This window comes from Phascolarctos cinereus, unplaced genomic scaffold (genome assembly GCF_003287225.1).
Source record: "Phascolarctos cinereus isolate Bilbo 61053 unplaced genomic scaffold, phaCin_HiC Scaffold_4;HRSCAF=312, whole genome shotgun sequence".
Taxonomy (NCBI): domain Eukaryota; kingdom Metazoa; phylum Chordata; class Mammalia; order Diprotodontia; family Phascolarctidae; genus Phascolarctos; species Phascolarctos cinereus.
Window position 1 is genome coordinate 661619197 of NW_027555847.1, and position 25541 is coordinate 661644737.

Genomic DNA, 25541 nt, shown 5'->3' on the forward strand with positions numbered 1-25541 from the left:
AATAGATCTAATCAAAAGAGATAAGGAAGGAAACTACATCCTGCTAAAAGGCACCATAGACAATGAAGTAATATCATTACTAAACATATATGCACCAAATGGTATAGCATCCAAATTCTTACAGAGAAGTTCAGGGAGTTACAGGAAGAAATAGACAGCAAAACTATACTAGTGGGGGACCTGAACCTCCCCTCTCACTAGATAAGTCTAACCACAAAATAAACAAGAAAGAAGTTAAGGAGGTGAATAGAACATTAGAAAAGTTAGGTATGATAGACCTCTGGAGAAAACTGAATGGGGATAGAAAGGAATATACTTTTTTCTTCAGTACATGGCACATACACAAAAATTGACCATGTACTAGGGCATAAAAGCCTCACAATCCAATGCAGAAAGGCAGAAATATTAAATGCATCCTTTTCAGATCATGATGCAATAAAAATTATATGTAATAAAGGGCCATGGAAAGATAGACTAAAAAATAATTGGAAACTAAATAATCTAATCCTAAAAAATGATTGGGTCAAACAACAAATCATAGAAACAATCAATAATTTCATTCAAGAGAATGACAATAATGAGACAACATACCAAAACCTATGGGATGCAGCAAAGCAGTTCTTAGGGGAAGTTTTATATCTCTAAATGCTTACATAAATAAAATAGAAAAAGAGGAGATTAATGAATTGGGCATACAACTAAAAAAACTAGAAAAAAAACAAATTAAAAATCCTCAATTAAACACTAAATTAGAAATATTGAAAACCAAAGGAAAAATTAATAAAATTGAAATTAAGAAAACTATTGAACTAATAAATAAGAACTGGTTTTATGAAAAAACCAATAAAATAGATAAGCCTTTGGTTAATTTAATTAAAAAAAAAGAAAAAACCAAATTACTAGTATCAAGAATGAAAAGGGAAGCTACCACCAAGGAAGAGGAAATTAAAACAATAATTAGGAATTATTTTGCCCAACTATATGCCAACAAATTTGACAATCTTAGTGAAATGGATACATATTTACAAAAATATAAATTGCCCAGATTAACTGAAGAGGAAGTAAAATACTTAAATAACCCCATCTCAGAAAAAGAAATTGAACAAGCCATTGATGAACTCCCTAGGAAAAAATCTCCAGGGCCAGATGGATTTACATGCGAATTCTATCAAACATTTAAAGAACAATTAATTCCAATACTATATAGACTATTTGGGAAAATAGGTGAAGAAGGAGTCTTACCAAATTCTTTTTATGATACAAATATGGTGTTGATACCTAAACCAGGAAGAGTCAAAATAGAGAAAGAAAATTATAGACCAATTTCTCTAATGAATATAGATGCAAAAATTTTAAACAAAATACTAGCAAGTAGATTGCAGCAACTTATCACAAGACCAGGTAGGATTTATACCAGGAATGCAGGGTTGGTTCAATATTAGGAAAACTATCAGCATCATTGAGCATATCAACAACAAAACCAACAGAAACCACATGATCATCTCAATAGATGCAGAAAGAGCTTTTCATAAAAACATTCCTATTAAAAACACTAGAAAGCATAGGTATAAATGGAGTCTTAAAATAATAAATAGCATATCTAAAACCTTCAGCAAGCATTATATGTAATGGGGACAGGCTAGAAGCATTTCCAATAAGATCGGGGGAAAACAAGGATGTCCATTATCACCACTGTTATTCAATATTGTACTGGAAACCTTAGCTTTAGCAATAAGAGAAGAAAAAGAAATTGAAGGCATTAGAATAGGCAAAGAAGAAACAAAGCTATCACTCTTTGCAGATGACATGATGATATACTTAGAGAATCCTAGAGAATCAAGTAAAAAACTACTTGAAATAATAAACAACTTTAGCAAAGTTGCAGGCTATAAAATAAACCCACATAAATCATCAGCATTTCTATATATTACCAACAAAGCCCAACAGCAAGAGATAGAAAGAGAAATCCCATTTAAACTTACTGTAGACATTATAAAATATTTAGGAGTCTACCTCCTGAAACAAACCCAGGAACTCTATGAACACAATTACAAAACACTTTTCACACAAATAAAATCAGATCTAAATAATTGGAAAAACATCAGTTGCTCATGGGTAGGCCGAGCTAATATAATAAAAATGACAATCCTACCTAAGCTAATTTACTTATTCAGTGCCATACCAATCAAACTACCAAAAAATTATTTTATAGAGTTAGAAAAAATAATAACAAGATTCATTTGGAAAAACAAAAGGTCCAGAATATCAAAGGAACTAATGAAAAGAAATGCAGGGGAAGGTGGCCTAGCAATTCCAGATCTTAAATTGTATTATAAAGCAGCAATCATCAAAACTGCTTGGTACTGGCTAAGAAATAGGGAGGTGGATCAGTGGAATAGGTTAAATATGCAAGACACAGTAGTCAATGACTATAGTAATCTATTATTTGATAAACCCAAAGACCCCAGCTTCTGGGATAAGAACCCACTCTTTGAAAAAAACTGCTGGGAAAACTGGAAAAGAGTATGGCAGAAACTAGGCATAGACCCAAATCTCACACCATATACCAAAATAAAGTCAAAATGGGTTCATGACTTAGATATAAAGGCTGATACCATAAGTAAACTGGGAGAACAAGGAATAGTTTACCTATCAGATCTATGGAGAACAGAAGAATTCATGACCAAACAGGAGATAGAGAACATTATGAAAAGCAAAATGGATAATTTTGATTACATTAAATTGAAAAGTTTTTGCACAAACAAAGCCAATGCAACTAAGATTAGAAGGAAGGTAGAAAATTGGGAAAGAATTTTTACAACCAGTCTCTCTGATAAAGGCCTCATTTCTAAAATATAGAGAATTAAGACAAATTGATAAGAACACAAGCCATTCCCCAATTGATCAATGGTCAAAGGATATGAACAGACAGTTCTCAGATGAAGAAATTAAAGCCATCTATAGTCATATGAAAAAATGCTCTAAATCGTTATTGATTAGAGAAATGCAAATCAAAACAACTCTGAGGTACCACATCACACCTATCAGATTGGCCAACATGACAAAACAGGAAAATGATAAATGTTGGAGAAGATGTGGGAAAATTGGAACACTAATACATTGTTGGTGGAGTTGTGAAATGATCCAACCATTTTGGAGAACAATTTGGAACTATGCCCAAAGGGCTACAAAAATGTGCATACCCTTTGATCCAGCAATAGCACTTCTAGGGCTATATCCCAAAGAGATCAAACAAATGGGAAAAGGACCCACATGTACAAAAATATTCATAGCAGCTCTTTTTGTGGTGGCAAAGGACTGGAAATTGAGAGGCTGTCCATCAATTGGGGAATGGCTGAATAAGTTGTGGTATATAAATGTAATGGAATACTATTGTGCTATAAGAAATGATGAACAGGCTGACTTCAGAAAAACCTGGAAAGACTTATATGGTCTGATGCTGAGTGAAGTGAGCAGAACCAAGAGGACATTGTACACAATAACAGCCATGTTATGCAATGACTAAGATTGTTAAACTGACCCTTTCTCGGCATCATGAGGATCTAAGACATCTCCAGAGGCCTCGGATGGGAAATGCTGTCCACATCCAAAGAAAGAACTATGGAAGTCGAATCGCTATCACTTATTTTTACCTTCTGTTGAGTTTTGTTTCATCTTTCTGATGGTTCCTCCTATTGGTTTTAATTTTTACTTACAACTTCACTAATGTGAAAATGTGTTTAATGCGTATGTAAATGTAAAGCCTATATCAGATTGTGTGCCATCTTGGGGAGGGTGATGGGGAGGAAGGGGGAGAAAAATTTTCAACTCAAAAGCATATGGAAGTGATTGTTGATAAATCTAAACAAATTAATAAAAAAAATACCATAGGCAGCTAAGTGACACAGTAGACAGATTGTTGAACTTGGGAGTCGGGAAGATCTGAGTCCAAATCCTGCTTCAGACACTTGCTAACTGTGTGACCCTGGGCAAGTCATTTAACCTCTCTCTGTCTCAGTTTCCTAATCTGTAAGATGGGGACAACGATAGCACCTACCTCCCACCCAGGGTTGTTGTGAAGAATAAAGCAAAGTGTTTTGCAAATCTTTTTTTTTCTTTTTGGTGAGGCAATCAGGGCTAAGTGACTTGCCCAGGGTCACACAGCTACTAAGTGTCAAGTGTCTGAGGCCAGATTTGAACTCAGATCCTCTTGACTCCAAGGGCAAAGCTCTATCCACTGTGCCACCTAGCTGCCCCTTAATATATCAGCTGTTTTTGTTTTGTTTTGTTAGTGAGGTAATTGGGATTAAGTGACCTGACCAGGGTCACACAGCTAGTAAGTGTCAAGTGTCTAAGGTCAGATTTGAACTCAGGTCCTCCTGACTTCAGAGCTGATGCTCTATCTACTGTGCCACCTAGCTGCTCCATGCTTTGCAGATCTTAAGTGCTATATAAATGCTCACAATTCTTATTATGTCCTTATAATTATATTGAAGTTGATACTACTATATCTCCAGCTAGACTGAAACCCCTCTGGGTAGAAAAATTCTCTCTCACACTTGTCTCCATACTCTCCCAAACCCTACCACACAACTGGCCACATAGTCTGTACTCAGAAAACAAGTATTTAGGTGATAGATAATAATAATAGACTTCTGGGTCATGTGAACAACAAGACAGTGGAATATAAATATTTCCTCCAAACTTCACAACCTCTCAAATCTCCCAAAACAAAAATTATGCACCAAAGAGAAAAATAACAGTTTGCTTTTATAGGGCACACTAAAATTTGCAAAGTACTTAATACACATTATCTTAATTGGTCCTCACATCAATCCTGTGAGGTAGGTACTATTATTATTCCCATATTATAGATGGGGAAACTGAGGCTGAAACACACAACTAGTTAAATGTCTAAAGCAGGATTTGAATTCAGGTCTTCTGGGCTCCAAGGTCAATTCTCTATCCACCACAGTACCTAGGTGCTGAATAAATAAATGAACCCAAGAGAATTCCAACATGAATAATAACCTGAGTTTCTCCTGCACCTTTACAGTCAGAGTTCCTGAAGGTGAAGCTGGCACTCTCGGTAGAATTTACCTCCTTGGCAAGCTGGTGCAGTTAGAATTGGGACCCTAAAGATGGAAACTTTGGGAAGATGCAACCACATCGAGGTAGAAGGTAAATTTGGTCAAAAGAGCTATCCACAGCAAGGCTATTGGGCATATTGTTGCAAATGGAAACCAAAGTATTCATGGAAATGTTAGTATCGGCAGTTCTCCTCTAAGGCACCAAGAATGAAACTCAGAACCTCAGAGTCTCTGAGTTGGAAAAGACCCCAAAAGTCAGCTAGTCCAACCTAGACCAGAGCAGGACTCCCTTCCAATAAGTGGTCAGCAGCATCTCCTGGAAAACCTCAAGAGTTTGAGAACTCCAGGACTCCTCAGGAGTCTGTTCCAGTGCTGGATAGCTCCCAGTATAAGGAATTCCTCCTTAGATTGAGCTGAAATTTGCCTCTCTGCACCTTCCCCTCTGCCTGCCTTCTACCCGTTGTTTCTAGTTCTTCCTTCTAGGACCAATCAGAACAATTCAAATTCTTCTTCTGCATGAGACCCTTCATGGCCCTGAAAATCTTGATTATATCTTTTTCTATGTTTTCTTAGGCACTGTTCCAGAGTCAGCAACAGCCACTAAACCAGAGATACCCTTCTGCCTGAGTGTTTCTTTCTTTTATTTTATATATTTTTTTTTTCTTTTTTAGGCAATTGGGGTTAAGTGACTCACCCAGAGTCACACAGCTAGTATGTGTCAAGTGTTTGGTCTGAGGCCGGATTTGAACTCAGGTCCTCCTGACTTCAGGGCCGGTGCTCTATCTACTGCACTGCCTGAGTGTTTCTGGGCTGAAAAGATCACCTGTTTGACTTTTAAAGCCCTTCACAACCTGGACCCTTCTTACCTTTCCAGTTTTCTTATGCTTTACTCTCCCTTCCTTGCATCCCAGTATCTACTGACATTAGCTTCCTAAACACAAGATACTCCCTCTCCCAATTTTCTGTCCTTTCACCGGTTGCTCAGTACCTAGAATGTTCTCCTTCCTCATCTCGACCTGATGTCTTCTTTCTAGACTCAGCTCAAATCTCACCTTCTGTAAGATTCTTTTCCCCCTCTCCCCAATACCTACTAGGCTCTTCCCTCTGAGATACCTTCCATCTACTCTGTATATATCTAGTTATTTAGATGCTATCTCTCCCATTAGATTGTGAGCTCCTTGTGGACAAAAGATCGTGTTTCTGCTTTTTTTGGATCCTCAGCACTTATTATTATTCCTGGCACATAGTAGGTACTTAATAAATACCTGTTGTCTTCACGTCTCCCCAGACAATCCTGTGTCACCTACCAGCCCCTATCTGTCTCTCTCAGGGGCAGGCTTCTGCCCATGAAGCCTCAGAGTCTCCTGGTTTGTCCATATGATAAGTGTGGGTTAGGTTACCCATGAGTCTACACCCACCCCCATCCATTCCCCAATTTGGTTCCACTATCTCTCACCTTCACATTTCTCATTTGGGTCGGTGAAGATGCGGTGTCCAGAGGCCAGTGCAAATCCAGGGTCACAGGAACAGTAGTAATCACCTCCTGTATCTATGCACGTTGAATTACTAGGACAGGCCGTGAGGTTCAGGCATTCACCAGATGATGGAGAAGGTGTAGGGAAGTGGCCTAGATACAAGGAAACCATGAGACACTCAGGGGCAAGTGGGGTACATAGGGTTCTCCAAATTTAAGTGTGGCAATAATAATAACAAATCACATATCACAAGTCCCATGCCTGGAATACTTTCACCTCCTCATCTCTGCATCTTAGAATATTCAGGTTCCTATGCCCAAAGGGCTATAAAACCCTGCATAGCCTTTAACCTAGCAATACCACTACTAAGTCTGTATCCCAAAACAAAAAGAAAAAGGACCTCTATGTACAAAAATATTGATAGCAGCTATTTTCTGGGGGTAAAGAATTAGAAATTGAAGAAAAGCCCATCAATTGGGGAATGACTGAACAAGGTGTGGTATGTAATTATGATGGAATACTGTTATACTATGAGAAATGATGAGCAGGATGCTCTCAGAAAAACATGGAAAGACTTGCATGGGCTGAAGCAAAGTGAAATGTACTGTGTACACAGTAACAGCAATATTGTAAGATGATCAGCTGTGAATGACTTCGCTATTCTCAGCAATACAATGATCCAAGACAACTCTGAAGGACTTATGATGAAAAATGCTATCCATCCCCAGAGAAAGAACTGATGGTGTCTGAATACAGCTTGAAGCATACTTTTTTTCCTTTCTTTATTTTTCTTGAGTTTTTTTATCTATGTTTTCTTTCACAGCCTATTAGGGATATGTTTTGTGTGACTACACATGTATAACCTATATTGAATTGCTTGCCTTCTCAATGGGGAGGGAGGAAGGGAAAGAATTTAGAACTCAAAGTTTTGAAAACAAATGTTAAAAATTGGTTTTACATGTAACTGGGGAAAAATAAAATACTGAATTAAAGCTTTCTTTTAAAAAAAACCACAAAATACTCAGATTCCTGTAAGGTTCAGATCAGAGATCCCTTCTTAGGATCATAGCTGATCCTTCCCATTTCCAATGTTTCCTCCCCCTTCAAATTCATTTGCATTTAATTCACATAATCACAGAATTTCAGAGTCAGAAAGGACCTCAGTGGCCATCTAGTGACTAGAGTCTAGTCCAGCCTGAAGAAGAATCCCTTCTAAACCCTACCTGTAAAGAGGTGTTTGGATTGGAACACTTCCCCAGGAGCTGGTAATGCATGTGGGCCACTTCCAGTGACAGGTGTGCCCTGGCCCCTTATTAAAGGGTATATAAGACCAGAAGGCCCAGGTTGGTTCCCCATTATCCCCATCACTGGGAGCTCTTTTGAAGATGACAGAGGAGTGTCCACTTAGTGGGCTTTAAAAAAAAGAAACAAGATATGATCACATTCTCTTCTCCCTTTCTAAACATGTGGATTGGCAATACATTTGACTCTCTTTCCTCTCCCTTCCCAACAGTAACTATGGCAGCTACATGCCTGTAGCAGTGAGTACATGTGCTTGGCTTTTGGGTCTGAGACTATTTCAACTGCCTTTCCTGCCCTATGTTTTTTTTTTCTGTGAGCACAAGTGGCCAGATATTGATCCCAAGAGATGGATGTTTCTAGTATTGGTTATATCATGAGCTCAAGAGATACAGTCATTTAATTGAATTCTGGTTGCCCAGCAAGAAGTATTCCCTACAACTAAACCTTTCTCATAAGAGAAGATCACCTCTGCCAGAGGGGTAAGTCACGCATGTCTGGCTGACAAGTAGATACAGACTTTGAGTTGCTATTCAAACACTACAGATCGAGGTGAATGTGAAATGCCTATTCAGCAATCTTGAAAGTCTCCTGGAGGACTCTTTCCTACTTCCTAGTAGAATATAATAGGAATTAATGTTTCATATTTTAAGTATTTGTTAGTATATGCTTATGAGTCTTTTGTGTTTTAAGCATCTCTTTTGTGATGGAAGAAATAAATAACTGTCCTATATCTGTTTATCTACTACTCTGCTCATTGAGTAATTTTCCTAAAAGGATCTCTGTTAATTCCTTTTAGGAAATCCATTTGGGAAAATCCCTGAACATGAATCATACCCAAGCTTTGTTTGAGAGATTTTTCCTGGAGTTCTATTTGAGAGTGAGTGTAATAAGCCAAAGAGTGTGATAAAAGCCTAATCTCCTTTCTTTGATTCTTTCAGTGATGAGCAAGAACATTTCTAGAACAGAATGATCAAAATGGTGAGGGGGACTGAAGTTCAGGCCATCTAAAAATTAGCTAATGGAACTAGGAAAGAAAAGCTTCAGAGGGCAACATGTCTTTTAGAGGGCAAGCTGTCTAACTGAAGAAGGGTCGTCATGTAGAAAAGGTACCAAAAAGAAAAACTAGGAATGATGTGAGTCAGGTATAAAGAAGTCAATTTCAGACTCTATGGAAAGAAATGCTTGGTGACCATAAGAGCTGCCTCAAAGTGGAAGGGGCTGCTACAGGAGTTAGGGAGTTCCCCATCGCTGGAATTCTTCCAACACATGTTGGATAGATATTTGCCAGGGGTGTTGTAGAAGGGATTCTAACTCCAGTATAGACCAGACTAGGTGTCTTACATCTCAGCCTGAAATGCCACTTCCTTCATATGTTGCCCCACATCATAGATAACTCCAAACTGTCTCACCTCACTCCATTGAGCAGAAGTGTAGGAGGATATCACCTAGCAAGATCCTGAGAAACCATTCACTACCAATGAAGTTCCTAGAGAATACTGACTTTCTCTATACTCCCCAGCCCTGCCTATTCCACCACTCCCTAATTCCTAGTTGAAGGAAGCAGCTTACCTTTATACATCTGTGTCCTTATCTGGAAGTGAGATAGACCAAACCTAGGAGAATATAGAAAAGTCATTATCTGATAGCTATCAAGTCATCAACGAACACTTATTAAGTGCCTTATGTATGCCAGGCACTATACTATGTATCATCACAACAAAAACTTCAGGAAAACAGTTCTATTCTCCTCCATGTGAGATCTCAAGGGCTCAGGAACTCTCTAGTCTCCCAGAAGTGTGTGTATGTCTAGGGAGTCAGTTCATTCATTCATCCATTGATTACACAACATTGATGAAGTAACTACAGTGTTCAGAGACATAAAGTTTAGATAAGTGCATGGATGGGAGGGATTTGAGTGGAAAAGGTAGGGGAACATTAGGATTCAGTCAACCAAAAAGCATTTATTAAGCACCTACCATGAGCCAGTAACTGTACTAGGTACTGAGGATACAAACAAAATGAACCAAATAAATTCTACTATCATGGAGCCTATATTGTGAGCAAAACACAATTGATCGGGGGCTGTCCCATATTACCCAAGAGATCAGGGATGTAGAGCCAGAGGGACCTCAAAGATGATAAAATCCAATCCGTTCTTTTTATAGTACAAATGACCAAGTCCCAGGGAAGGAAAGAGACTTAATTAACATCTTACAAGTAGGAAGTAAGAGAGCCAAGTTTAACTCTGTCTTCTGACTCCAAGACGAGGTTCTTTCCACCATGCCATCCTGCCATGTGTGAAACATGGCATATACTGTCAGACTCACTTGAAGCATTTGTTGGTATAGCTGCCTTTTTTGCTTTCTTTCTTATAAGGGATGACTTGATGGGTAGGGGGGGGAAGGGATATACTCATAAATGAAGATCATAATACTAATCATAGTCAGCATTTATATAGTACTTAAAGCATGTTACACATGCTGTTTCATGTGGTCCTCACAATAGCCACATGAGGTAGATACCATTATTATCCTCATTTTTACAGAAGGGGAAACTGAGGCTGAAAGCAGAAGGTGACTTACTCTTGGTCACATAGCTAGTAAGTGCCTGAGGCAAAATCGATCAGTCAACATTTATTAAGTAGCTACTATGTGCCAGGCACTGTGCCCTAGACAATTCTGACTTGGGGTCTTCATGACTCCAAGTCCAATAGTCTAACCACAATACTGCATTAAAATATCCCTGAAAAATATTTTAAAGAGAGAGATAAACAATGAAAAAAGAAAATGGGGTCCCTTTCAACCCTGAGATTCAAAGACTATGATATTGGAGACCATCATCAAAGCATTAAATTCACTAATCACAGAGCTACAAAAGCTCACAGGCAATCTAATCCAATCCATAAGTGAACAATATTCTCATCTATAGAACGGACAGCAAATGGTTGCCAACTGGTAAGTCCTCCAGAGAGGGGGAGTCCGCTGCTTCCAGAGGCAGCCCATTATGCTTTGGAAAAGCTAGTTGTTAAGACATTCACTTTTTTTCTTTTTGTTAAGCCTAAATCTACCTCTTGGTACCTTCTCCCCACAGCCCTTCTTTTTATCCCCTGGGACCAAGTGGAGCCTGCCTTTCAAATACCTGGCTCCCTGAGCCTTCTCTTCTCTAGGCTAAACACCCCAAGTTCTTTCAACTGATCCTTATATGGAATGATATTGGGGTCCGTTTCCATAGCAGGTGCCTTCTCTGAATACTCTGCAGATTATCCATGTCCTTCCAAATCTGCCACCCAGAACTGACTGCAATACTCCAGATATTGTTTGACCAAGGAAGACTCTCAGTACTTTCAGTAGCTAGGTGGAACCATAGAGTGCTCGGCCTGGAGTCAGGAAGACTTGAGTTGAAAATCTAGCCTTAGACACTTGCTAGCCATGTAACCATGGGCAAGTTACTTAACCTCCCTTTGTCCCAGTTTCCTCAACTGTAAAATGAAGATAAAAATGGCACCTACCCACCAAGGTGAGAGGACCAGCTGAGATATTTGGAAAAGCAGTTGGCACAATGCCTTGTCTATGCTTAGCACAGGTAAGCCCAAGTAGACCCTTAATAAATCCTTCCTTCCTTCCCTAGTCCTAGACCATGCACCTCTCTTAATGCAACCTAAAAATCACGTTATCCCTTGACTGGTTCCATCTTCAGCTAGCTTTGGATGATTGCTGAGCCTGGTTTGGGGGGTAAGAGAAGCTCATGGAACATGGGAGCTGGCCTAGACAGAAGTAGCAAGAGCTCTCTTTTTTTTTGTGGAAGAAGGGTTAGCTTTATTCTATTTATTTCAGAGGGTAGAGCTAGAAACAATTAAAGGAATTTGTGGAATGGGTAGAACTGAAGTAAAAATTTCCTCATAAATTAGAGCTGTCCCAAAGTGCAACAGTTGCCTTGAGAAACAGTTGACCTGATTCCTCTGACAGAATACAAGATCCTCTTTTCATTTCACGGTCTTTGCATCCCCAGTGTCTGGCAAATAAAAGGTGCTTCACAAATTCTCCTTATTGATTGACATATAAGCATACGAGAGAGATGCAAGTGAGATATTGTATGAAGTCCAAGGCGTAAAAGGCCTTTACCAAGCAAGCATTTGTGGAGACGTTCATTCCTCTCAGACAAAATGGCCAGGTCTTGGGATGATACTTCTTCATACTCTTAACTCTTATTTTTACATGTGATGACTGTGGTCAATCTCCTATTAGGTGGAAATGACCCTAACATCTTATTAAAAAAAAAAAACTCTTTTACCTTAAACACCTTGGCGAATTGTAGTGATGTATGACTTTTCTAGGTGTACCATTAGACAACTGTGGTATGATTAACTTGTTCTTTCATAATTTCAAAACTTTCTTTTCACCTTTAAAGTTGCTTTTCTATTTGTGTTTTAGATAGGACCTGGGCTTTTACTTGTATAGGAAATTTCAATTAAGGCAGCTGTTCCCATGCAGTTCAACCTATGGTCTGCATTTTCAATCTTGGAATATTCCTACATTGGGTGATATATTTTACTAACAAAAGAATTATCTTTGAAACATCCCTGGTAAATGGTCACTTGCTCTGTTTGCATAGTTCTAATGACAGGGAACTTGTTACCTTGTGAAACATCCATTTTTGGACAGGTTTGTTTGTAAGAAAATTCTTCCACACACACACACACACACACATACATATGTTTAGTGAGGCAATTGGGGTTAAGTGACTTTCCCAGAGTCACACAGTTAGTAAGTGTTATATGTCTGGGGACAGATTTGAACTCAGGTCCTCCTGGACTCTGGGGCCAATTTTCTATCCACTGTGTCACTTAGCTGCCCTCAAAATATTTTATATCGTTTTAGAGTTTTACAGTGGTGATTTGCTTTTATGACTTTTTAACAATTTCTGTGATTCTCAATCCTTCAATTTAGCACAACAAACAAATGTTTACATGTTTTCTGTGGTTAGAGTGGTGTATTAAGCTCTGCAAGAGAGAAACAGAGGGTTTTTTTTGGTTTGTTTGTTTGTGTGAGGCAATTGGGGCTAAGTGACTTGCCCAGGGTCACCCAGGTAATAAGTGTCCAATGTCTGAGGCCATATTTGAACCCCAGTCCTCCTGACTCCAGAGCTGGTGCTCTATCCACTGTACCACCTAGCTGCCCCAATTCTTCTTCATAGTAAGCTGAAATCTTCCTTCTGCCTCACCACTTATTCCTAGTTTTTCTTTCCAGACCATCCTTCCCCAACTCTGCACAAATGCCATTTTCACTTTCCACAGGATCATGCTTCGGCTCTATGAAAGTAGCAATCATGTTTCCCCTTCTTCGCTTCTTCTCCAGACTCAACATCTGTAGGGGCTTCAATCATCCTTTTTGGAAATGATTTCTAGATCCTTTATACTTTCGAACAACACAGAACAGGTGGCTATTTATGGAGTGCCTGTTCAGACAGTTGGTTGATCTTAATCCCATTTCTGGTACTTAGGAATTTGGGACTTCTCCAATCAATTAACCTTGCAAGCAAGGTCCATGTTCTTTGAGGCTTTCAGATGAATTGATTCAGGCTGCTTGGCTGGTGTCAAGGATCTGAAGTTTATTTGCTGACCTGTATGATATACTGCTGAATCCTCTACTGAGCTGTGGTTATAATCTTCAAGGTCCAATTCCAGACTGGGATGTGGCGGTAGAGGTGGTGGGATGTCACTCTCAGCCCAGTTAGCATCGGGGAATAGCAGTTCTCTAATCGAAAATGCATTTCCCCAGGATTTGCATAAGAGATAATGCAGACATACACTTGCAAATGTAAACCTAAATATCCTAATATATTTTTATAAGGGTGACCTAGCAGTATACACAGCACTAGCAAGTTCAAAAATGATGACAGTTCTGTTCATGGCACTGACTGTGACTTGTTTACATGACCTAAGGAAAATGAGGTCAATGACTCAGTTTTTCTACTTGTAAAAAGATGACAAGTATTAACTGCCTCCTTAAAAGCCTTTGTAAGAAAAAAACAACCATGTTAAACCAATTTTACAAGCGTATCTCTTTCTATCTAATGAGAGGACTGAAACAATTCTTCCTGGGAGGAAAAGGAAACTGATGAATGCAGACTTGGAAATGCTTGAACCAGAGGGTTTCTGACTGTTGGGAGCAAGTGGGGTCTCCTGCTCTGCTACCAGATAGAATAGACAATTCCTACTTCTGCCTTGGTATGGCAATTGGGCAGGAAGGGGTGGGGGTGGGGATGGGGGTGAGGAAGACTGTATTAGTCAGGGGCTGTCACACCCAAATGGATAAGGTCTTAGATAACTGGTCCACACCACCACCAGCATCTCTGCAGTCACTGGTTCTCATGGTGCCTTTGGATGTAGTCACTGGGGCTGCATGCAGGTCACATGTAACCTGCATGGCCGCTTCTCAGCATAAAGGTCTGCCCTCTGTTTGAGCTCTATGCCTCCCTCTTTTCTATCTTATTTCTTCTCCCTAGAAATCTTTGCTAACCAATTACAGGGCCATACACCTATGCAAAGCCTCTGGAGTTTTCTCCCAAACAGCTGGTGCTGTGCATTCTGGGAATCTGAGTCTCTGAAAGCAGGGCTATAAGTGAAACATGGGGAAGTTGGAAAGATGAAGCCCTTTTATATTTCTACCAATTTATAACATAGGTATAGTAATCCATATTTTTTTTCAGCCAAAAACAAGGTTTATTAAAGATCTGCCACATTAGCCAAACTCTTGAAGAATCTGAGAGTCTGCGAGGTATTGGCTAGATTCTAAGATTCAGAGCAGTGGCTAGATTATAAGAATCTAAGCAGTAGCAAGATCTCTTGACTTGGATTCAGAAGACCTGGGTTGAAACTTGGGCTTTGCTACTAACTGTATGATACAGTGGATAGAGCACCAGGCCTAGAGTCAAGAAGAATTGAATTCAAATCTGGCCTTAGACACTTAATTAGCTGTGTGATGCTAGGCAAGTCACTTAATTCTGCTTGCCTGTTTCCTCATTTGTAAAATGAGCTAGAGAAGGAAATGGCAAACCCCTCCAATGTCTGCCAAGAAAACTCCAAATGAGCTAATGAAGAAGACGAGATTGAAACAACTGAAGAACAATAAACTACATAGGGCCCTAGGCATCAATCTGGGTCTCCATCTTCTCATCTGTAAAATCAAGAGATTTGACCCAATGATCCCTAAGTCCATTCCTCTTCTAAATACTGAGATCTCATACATTTTCATTGAATTAAAATACATCTAACTCCAACTAGACTTCATGGTTCAACTTGTTCTAATCCTTGACATTCAGTGCAATTAAAAAAAAAAAGCCTTCCCTGGAAATGCAAGCATTAGATGGCAGAAATAACATTGGACTAACAGTCAAAAGACCTGAGCTTGAATCCTGGCTCTTCTCCCTACTAAGCTCATAACCTTGGGGGAATCTCTTTCCTTCTCTGGCCCTCAGAGAGTTGGCTAGCTCTGAAAGCCCATGACTCAATGGCTCCCAGAAGATGAGACCATGCACAAGGGAGTCAGCACCCCAGCAGGATGAGCATTCAGATCCCCTGCCTCCAGCTCAGGGCTTTCTCTTTTGCTCTGAAGCCATCTACCTTGTAAGTTCACCACCACACTCTGACCAGGCATCAAGATCACAGAATATCTGACCTAAAGAGTCCATCTGGACCCCTTTGGGCCAAGCAACAAAGGAAGATACAGACCATAGATTTCAATTGCCTGACCATTAGAGCTAACCAAAAGTGAAATGAACTGACTGCTTCAGAAGGTCATAAGATTCATATAATCAGAGGCTAGATAGCCACAGAATTCCTGCTCAAAGATGGGTTGGATTAGATGCTCTTTGAGGGCCATTCCAATTTAAAGTTCCTAATCCAATTCATTCTTCAATTGTAGGGGAGTCAAAATGGTGTAGGAGAAAGCATTCTGGCTGAGGAGTCAAAGGACCTAGATTCAAATGCTGCCTCTGATACTTACTAGCTGTGTGACCTTGGATTAGTCACTTAACCAATCAATCAACAAGCATTTATCAAATGTTTACTATGCATGCGGTAGTTGTTAAGTGCTGGAGATATGAAGACAAAAGTGAAAAAAGTCCCTACATTCAAAAAGCTAGCATTTCTTTTTTTTAATAATTTATTTTCAATTAACAAGTATTTTTTTATTAATCTGTTCTTCCAACTACTCCCTCCCCATTAAGCAAATTTTAAAAATAATCCCTTAATACATAGCTGCATAGTCTGGCAAAACAAATCCCCACATTATAAGTAAGGATTCTATATTATCATAAAAAAGGATTCTAATGAAAGCAACATAACCATGCAGTACATACAGAACATACACTAAATGTATACAGTTTATTTTGGGAGATGAAGCCTCTAGAACTGGAGGAATCTGGAAAGGTGTACAGGGGTGGGGAATCTGTAGCCCTCTAGGTCTTCAAATGTGGCCCTTTGACTGAATCCAAACTTCACAGAACAAATCCCCTTAATTTGTTCTGGATTTATTCTGTCAAATTTGGACTCAGTCAAAAGGCCACATCCAAGGACCTAGAAGACCACATGTGGCCTCAAGGCCGTAGGTTCCCCACCCCATGTAGAAGGTGGCCTTTGAACTGAATCTAGAAAACAAACAGGGTTTCCAAGAGGTAGCAGAGAAGAGGGAGGGTATTCCAGGATTGGTGTAGAGGCAATGAAAAGGCACAGAGATGAGAGATGGGTGTAAGGTTATCAACCAGTATGGCTGTATTTCAGAGGGCAAAAGGGACTGGAAGGGTAAGAAAGGGCCAGGTGATGAAATGCATTAAATATCAAGTGATTCGTGGGGTAATAGGGAGCCAATGGAGTTTATTAAGCAATGTGGAAGGGCAGGATGAAGCCAGGATGAAGGAAACTCTTTGGAGGCTGTTGGGAGGATGAAATGAAGTAGGGGCAAGCTTGAGGCAGGGAGACCAGATTAAAAGACTATTGCAATAGTCTATTCCTGAGATGATGAGGGCCTGAACTAAGGGGGTGGCTGTGCGAGTGGAGAGGACCAAGGGGATATGTGTGAGTGATGTTATAATGAGAAAAACAACAAAATTTGACAACAGACTGGATATGTGGGGTGAGAGAGAGTAAGGAGGATGATACCTGGGTTTGCAAATCTGGGCCACTGGGAAGATGGTGGTGAACTTGACAGTAATAAGTAAATTAGGTTGATGGGTTTGGGGAAAATATAATGGGTTCTGTTTTGGGCATGTTGAGTTTGAAAAATCTCCGAGAGATTAAGTTGGAAATATTTAAAAGATAATTTGCAATGCAGGTCTGTCACTTGGGAGAGAGATTAGGGCTGGATATATAAATCTGGAAGTAATCTGAATAGAAATGTTAATTCAATCTATGGAAGAAAGGAAACAAGAATTTATTAAACATCTACTATGTGCCAAGCACTGTGCTAAGTGATTTATAAATAATTTCTCATTTGATCTTCATGACAACCCTGGGATCCATATATATGTGTGTGTGTGTGTGTGTGTATGTGTACACACATATATATACATACACACACATATGTACACATATATACATACATATACATACATATCCCTATTTTTATAGTTTAGGAAGCTGAAGTTAAGCGACTTTACCCAGGGTCACACAGCTAGCAAGTACCTAAGGTTAGATGTTAACTTAGATCTTCCTGACTTTAAGTCCAGTGTTCTGTCCACTGTGCCATCATGGGAGCTGATGAAGTCACCAAGAGAGAAAATACAGAAAGAAAAGACAAAGATAGTTCAGGACAGATCCTGAAACCTGAAACAGAACCTGAAAAGGAAACATCAAGCAGATAGAAGAACCAGGATAGAGTGATGTCCTAAAATCCCAGAGAGGAGAGAGGAGCCAAGAAGAAATGGTCAACAGTATCAAATGATGCACAGAGTCCAAGGAAGAGGATTGGGAAGGGGCCATTAGATTTAATTAGGAAAATGTTGGAGGGGCAGCAAGTCACTTAACCCTGATTGCCAGAGAGAGAGAGAGAAAGAGAGAGAGGGAGGGAGGGAGAAAGAGAGAGAGGGAGGGGGAGAGAGAGAGAGAGAGAGAGAGAGAGAGAGAGAGAGAGAGAGAGAGAGAGAGAGACTGTTGTCAACTCCAGAGAGAACAATTTCAGTAGAGTGATGAGGTCAGAAGATAAATTACAAGGAGTTAAGAGGAGAGGAAATGGAGGTACTAAATGTAGACAAGCTTTTTCAGAGTTTGGTTGAGAAAGGGAGGAGAGAACGGGATGCTGCTTAGTGGAGCTGATACGCTCTAGTGAGAGTTTTTTAAGGATGGGAGAGACAAGGGCACATTTGTAGGTAACAGGGAGGGTACCAGTAGGGAGGAGAGAATGAAGAACCAAGAATGAAGAAGGCGATGACAGTGGGAACAATCTGGAGAAGACAGGAGGGGGTGGGATCAAAAGTGTCTGTAGAGAAGTTGGCCTTGTTTATTCCTCTGTAAAATGAAGGGATGTCCTTCCAACTCTGAATATAGAACCCTATGACCCTCTGTTACCAAGGCTGAGGAAACTCAGGCCCAGAGAAAGGAAAGAGTTTTGTCCTAGGTCATATAGTGAATGAGTGGCTCCTTCCCTACCCCTCGGCCTACCAGGACCAAGTCAGCAAACTGACGTCCCACTCACCCAGAAGAAGAGCAATTCCTCTGTCCTGCATGGTGCTGGTGCCTCCCTGTCTTCAAAGAGGAACCTCTCCTTCTCTAGCTTGCTTTTGAATGATAAGTGAGAGGGTGGGAAAAGCGTTACTCAACTCTTAACACCCAAGAAGGGCCTACCAGCGGAAGAGTCTTATTTTGCTGAGTGTTCGCCTCTAAAAGTTTTCTACTGCAAAACAGGCATTTACAGTCAATTCTCTAGTTTTCCTCCTTGAAAAAATGGCTCGAAGCCCAAGGGAAGTGGTTCTTTGAGCATGTGACTGCTGAGACAAAGTCTCCTAGGTCTAAGGCACTAGGGCCCAGGTAAGAAAGTGTGGCTGTCTTGGGGCACTAGGGAGGTAAGCCTCTGAAATGCCACCCCCACCCCCAGTGTGAGTTCTAATCCTACTTCTGTACTAAATTTGCTGTGAGCTTTCTTTTCTTCACTCAACTTCACAGATATTTATTAAACACTGACTACAAGCCTAATATCATGCCCAGCTCTTGGAATTCAGATGAAAAGAGGCATGGTCCATGCTCTCAAAGAGCTTAAATTCTTACAGGAGACTTTAGCCATGTTCACAAATATATACCTAGTGAATCTGGCCTCCTAGCTGTCCCTCACACAAGGTACTCCACTTCCCGACTCTGGGCATTTTCTCTGGCTATCCCCCATGCCTGGAACCCTCTCTCTCCTCTCTACTGGTACCTGGCTTTCCTGCTTCCTTCAAGTCCTGGGAAAATCCCATCTTCTACAAGAAGCCTTTCCTTATCCCTCTTAATGTTAATGCCTTTCCTCCACTGATTATTTCCAATTCATCCTACATATAGCTTGTTTGGACATAATTGCTTCATGTTGTCTGAGACAACATGATTAGATGGTGAACTTCTTGGGAACAGGCACAGTCTCTTACCTTTCTTTCTATCCCTAGAGTTCTGCAGAGTTCCTGACCTATAGTAGTCACTTAATAAATGTCTACTGACAGAGGGCCAGGCAAAATGCCCAAATACATAAAGCCAGCATAGTAAAGGATGACATAGGGGAACTATTCAAAGTCCAGTTTGAATGGAAAGTAGAATAAATTAAGGGGAAATAATAATAATAATATCAATTAGCATTTATAAGGCACTTTAAAGTTCATTTTACATATAGTATCTCATTTGATCCTTACAATAACTCTGTAAGGTAGGTGCTGTTATTATCTCCATTTTACAGAAACTGAGGCTTAGAAAGGTCAAATAACTTCTCTAGGGTCACATTACTAGTGTCTTAAGGCAGGATTTGAAATGAGGTCCAACATTCTATCCATTCTGTTACTTCGATGTCTATAGAGTGAAATAAGGCTGGGGAAAGACCTCAAATGCCAAGCTAAATATTCTGGTTTTCTTATTCTAGAGATAAAAAATGGCCACTGAATGTCATATTGTGTGTGGTTTGTCCTTCATTCTCGAAGAGAACCATGACATCAGGGAGATGATGGCATGATTTGCAATTGAATTTTAGTTGAGTGAGGGAGGGCTGTAAAAAGTCACCCACCTCACTTTCTCCTCCAGTGCCATCTGGGTTCAGTGGCCAGATATCGATCGGGATGACTGTAGATGGCCCATGAGGAAAACACAAAGACTCTATGTAGTAGATCAGCGGGCTTTTGTGTTAATAACATGGATGATGGACAGGCAGAATGTGATCCCTGACTCCACTCTATAACCCCTATGGTATGGGTGATGTCTTTTGGTTCGTGCGTGAATTGGATTTAAGGGAGGCGGAGTTGCACAAAGTTGTCAGCCTCACTCTCTGCTCCAGAATCATCACAATCCAGTGGCAGGACAGAATCAAGACAACTGGTGATGGCTCAAAATGCAGTGGATGACCTTGGTGTCTTCACTGTCTAACCAAGCTCTAAGTGTTCCACAGTACCTGCTTCAGCTGCCTTTGGGGCCATTGGAACAAATTGTTCTTGTCTGCCCATTCCACTAGGGGAAATCTCCCTATGCTTAGGCAGACACCCCGCTCACTCCCCAATGGGTTTGAGACCCCTTGGTTACCCTCTACCTGGTTTAACATATCTGCCAAAATGGTTTACCAGGGTGTGGCCACTGTGCATGCTACAGCTTCTTGGAGCCACAGGTGAGAGTTAGGTGAAACAGGTGGACACCAAAGGTGGAAAGCAGCCCTGAAAAGGGCTAGGCATGCATTCATACCAGAAGTATTAGTCTTCCCTGAATGCACTCTACACTCTGTAACCCTTATACTTGCTTTATGTACCAACAACTACCCTGGCCCTGGTTATTTAAATGTCCTATATCCCCTGGGATCCTTTCAACATCCAGGTAGAGTCAATGTATAGGGAGTCTTAAACACCAAGCTAACGAGTATGGCCTGTATCATTGGGGGGGGGGGCATGAGGAGCCAAGCAGGCCACGATGCTATGACCCAAACCTAGGAGACAAAGTTAACTCCCCCAAAGATGGATTGACTTGAAACCCAGGGGTGGACTGCCCTACCTCTTGGGCTGTGGCTTCTCAGACAGATAGGACTTCCCTTGGGGCTGCTTTTACACAGAGGAACCCTGAGCAAGTGTTCCTGAAAGTCTGAAGGAAGCACTATTCACTATGTACCTTTGCTTAGCAAAAATAATGGTTTAGAGTGGTTCAGGTGGTACAGTGGTGGTACAATGAATAGAGCTACATGGTACACAGATAGATCATGGGCCATGGAGTCAGGAGGACCTGAATTCAAATCCAACATCACTTACTAGCTGTGTGACCCATGCCAAGTGACTTCACCCCAATTGCCTCCAAAATAGTAATAATAATAATAGTTTAACTGAACTCTTGGACTTACAGTAGGCCATTGTGTCAGTTAAGGAACTTCTCAGGGACAGGGAGCTACCAAGAGGTTTTGACAAAGAAGGATATGATGAGAACCAAGGATTAGAAAGGTGATCCTAGCAGCCTGTTCAGAATGGATTATAGCAGAGAGGCTGGAGGGGGAAAAACCAGGGATGTTCAACCTGAAGAAAAAATGACTGGGGGCTGGGGAGGGGTGAAAGGTCTTCAAGTAGTTCAAGGGCAAACATGTGGAAGAGAGATTAGATTTGCTGTGACTGGAGCCAGAGAGTGAGGGTACCTAGGAGCAGTGGAGTGGAAGCAAAGGGGTTTAGCATAGAGGTCAAGAAAAACTTCCTAACCATTAGGGGAAATCCTAAGCATTAGCAAGTGTGTAGTAGTCGGCCTAGGAAGGCAATGAGCCTCTCCTCCATGACTTCATCTCACCCAAGCCTGGCTATAGGCTCACTCTGTAGGAATTCATCATCTGGCACATGCTTGCTTTGGGGGCCATTTCCACTTTCAGAAGACAGAGGAAGCAATGAGTTAAAGTGCTTCTCTGGTCTTTTCTGACCCTCAGCAATTGATTAGGAATGTGGAAATAAAGACATGCTGGGAAAGGAGTAGCTTCTCCTAGGACAGGGGAGGAGAGGAATCATACAAAAGTGATTGGTATGAACTTGAAATCAAGAAGCCCTGGGTTTGAATCCTATTTCAGACACTGACTAGCTGTGTGACTGTAATCACCATCATCCCAGCCTCCATTTCCTTATCTATAAAATGGGGGTGATGATAACAGCAGTTACTTCACAGAACTGTGGGGATTAAAAAAGGTAATTTCTGAATAACCTTTTATAAATTTTAAAGCACTAAATAAATGTGAGCTGTTACGTGTTGTTATTGTTGTTATGAAGACCTCAGGGTAGGGGCAGCTAGGTGGCGCAGTGAATAAAGCTCTGGCCTTGGAGTCAGGTGGACCTGAGTTCAAATCCAGCCTTAGACACGTAACACTTACTAGCTGTGTGACCCTGGGCAAGTCACTTAACCCAATCGCCTCACCAAAAAAAAAAAAAAAGAAAAAACAATGAAGACCTCAGGGTAGTTGTAAAAAAAATGCTTTGTAAACTTTAAAGACTTACAAATATGTTAACTGTAATTGTTATTTTATTTCAAAAAGCAGGTTTCTAAAAGTCCAGTGGAAAAGAAATGTTTAAACTCTTCATAGAATGTCAGACTTGGTTGACACTATTTTTGGCTAGTTTTGCCCAAGTAGTGGGAGTTTTTTTCTTCTTTTTTACACTTCATTATAAGGTGTGGCTCTCTGGAAAGAAGGAAAGGGATACATTGGGAAATATAGGCAACAGAGATAGAAAATACACTAATAACACTTTTTAAAAACCAAAAGATAAGATGATCCCAGGAGCGGAGCTTTTATCATTCAATTCAATAAACACTTATTAAATGCCTGGTATATACTTGCATAGCTGGAGATACAAATAAGAAAAAGGAAGATAGTCCTTATCCTCAAGAAGCTCACTATCTAGTGGGAGAAGAAAATACACAAAAAGAAGCTTTTAAAAATGGCTCAAAAGGGATTGTTATTGTTGTTCAGTCCTTTTTCAGTCATGTCTGACTGTTCATGACCCCATCTGGGTTTTTTGGCAAAGACACTGTAGTGGTTTGCCATTTCCTGGAGCTGGAGAACCAGTTCGTTTTACAGATGAAGAAACTGAGGCAAACAGGGTTAAGTGACTTGCCCAGGGTCACACAACTAGTAAGAGTCTGAAGCCAGTTTTGAACTCACAAAAATGAGTCTTCCTGACTCAAGGGCCCTATCCACTGCACCACCTAGCTGCCCTAGAGGGCAATGCCCAAGAGAGATGGGAGCCTTAAAAATTCTGAGCATCTCTCCCTTCTCTGTGTAATATAACTATATATGATCCCAATGAGGAAGATAAGAGAGACGTATCTAAAGACATTAGTGTGTCTATACAGTTTGCTCTCTGAGCTCAGATTTTGAAAGAACATATATAAAAGATGGAGAGGGACCCATGGAAGAGGAGGAATACAAAAGAATGCCATGATTCTATAAGACTAGTATCACCAAGGCCAAAGCTGAGGATGAACTGAAACTTGACAAAAATGCTAAGGACCAGAAAGAAGGTCTTGAGCTATTTTGGAGACAAAAAGAGGAACAGAAAAAAGGATAGGCTCCCTGCTGGAGGGTGATGGCAAAATATTTATGTACAACAGAAAGATAGCAATTACACAACCCTATTTTGCTTACATATTCTTTATCAAGGAAAATGATCTTGAGACTACAAAGGGAAGAACCAATATGATTAAGGTAGTGTTGAGGTCAAAGTAGGTCAAGTATAAATCTGACCACATCATTCCCCTACTCAATAAACTCCCTTGGGTCCCTGACTCCTCCAGGATCAAGCGTAAGTGCCTCTGTTCGGCATTTAAAGTCTTTCACAGTATTATTATGAAATGATGAAAGAAAAGAGTTCAGAAGAACCTGGCTAGATTTGCATGAACTTGTGCAGAGAGAACAAAAGTAGAAGGATAATTTCTGCAGTAACAGCTATGCTGTAAAGGCAAAGAACTTTGAAAGACTTAAGATCTCTGAGTGACATGACAATCAACCATGATTCCAGAGGACTGATGATAATCTATGCTACCTACCAGAAGGAGGTGAGGGATTCATGGTGCAGAATAAGACAGATTTGGGGGCATAGTCAATGTGGAATTTGTTTCACCTCAGTAGACACATTTGTTAGAAGGTTTGGTTTGGTTTTTTTTTCTTTTAAGTGAGGAAGATGAATTTAGAGGAGAAAATGAAGACTTGTTCATTTAAAAATAAAATAAAATTTTAAAAAATTTCACAACCTAGCCCTAAACTACCGTTTCACCCTTATCACACATTACTCTCCTCTACCCACTTACGGTTCAGCCAAACTGGCCTTCTTATGCTTTCAATTTTTGAAAATCTTTGATAAAGGGTCAAGATTAAAATTTTTCTTCCCTTCATCACTGTGAAAGGTACTTAACCTAGTTTTCTTCTCATTTTTTATGATATAACCTTTTACATAGAGATTGAGTATCAATTTTGGTTTTATTGTGGTTTAACTAGTCCCAATTAGTAAGAATAATGAATCCCATGAAGTGTTCACATTTTTCTAATTCAAACTGCATATTTCCATTGGGCTGGAACCAATTAACATATTTTACATAATTACAACTCTCAATAGTCCAAATCTGAATGCATGCTGCTGCTTCACAGGGTTCGTTATCCACACTGTTTATAGCATGAGATGTTGGCCTCATCCGGTTTTCCTTGACCTTCTTGTCAAATATGGAATTCTTCTCTCAGCGTTTAGGTTCTTGGGTTTATCAAATGCTAATTGCTGTTTTTACCTGCTTTTTATTTCTTACTTTTAAATATAAAAGTCCTCATCTATTTTTCTGGGATTTTTAAACCAGTACTGAACAGTTTTGATAATTTTGTTATTATTGTTCAGTTGTTTCAGTCATGTCTGACTCTCTGCGACCTCATTTTGGGGTTTTCTTGGCAAAGATACTGGAATGATTTGCCATTTCTTTCTCCAGTTCATTTTACGAAATGAGAAAACTGAGGTCAACAGGGTTAAGTAACTTGCCCAGGATCACATACTAGTAAATGTCTGAGGCCAGATTTGAACTTAGGAAGAGGAGTCTTCCTATCCAGCTCTGGTACTCTATCCACTGCACCACTCAGAAGACCCCAGTTTTGATAATTACAGCCTTATAAAATAGTTTGAAGTCTGTTGATGAAGCTGGAGCACAAGTCCTTTTATTTGTATTTTTCTCATTTCCATGGAGACTAAACTTTTTATTTTAAGTAATACATATTGTTATTATTTTGTCTAGTTTTAAAGAGCAGCTAGCTCGTTAGTCATTTGACTAACTTAGATAGTATTTTCATTTTTCTTTTTTGGGTTATTATTTCTATTCTGTACATGCAAGAAACTGTGACTCAGAGAGGTTAAGTCACTTCTCTACAGTCACAACAGCTAGTAAGAATCAGACCCAGGATTTGCACCCAGGCCTCTGGATGACATTACATACACCATACCATACTTTCTCTCTGTTTTTCCGGTTGGGTAG

The 25541-nt window shown here is 40.1% G+C and overlaps 1 protein-coding gene across 1 annotated transcript in view; it reads right to left on the reverse strand.

Moving 5' to 3' along the window:
• ADGRE1 (adhesion G protein-coupled receptor E1) overlaps positions 1-25541 on the reverse strand; it is a 126009-nt gene that overhangs the window by 45617 nt on the left and 54851 nt on the right. Inside the window, 3 exon segments of the mRNA XM_020971240.2 lie at positions 6547-6717; positions 7789-7977; positions 9437-9480. Coding sequence (XP_020826899.1) covers positions 6547-6717; positions 7789-7930 — 313 coding nt within the window. The 5' untranslated portion in view covers positions 7931-7977; positions 9437-9480.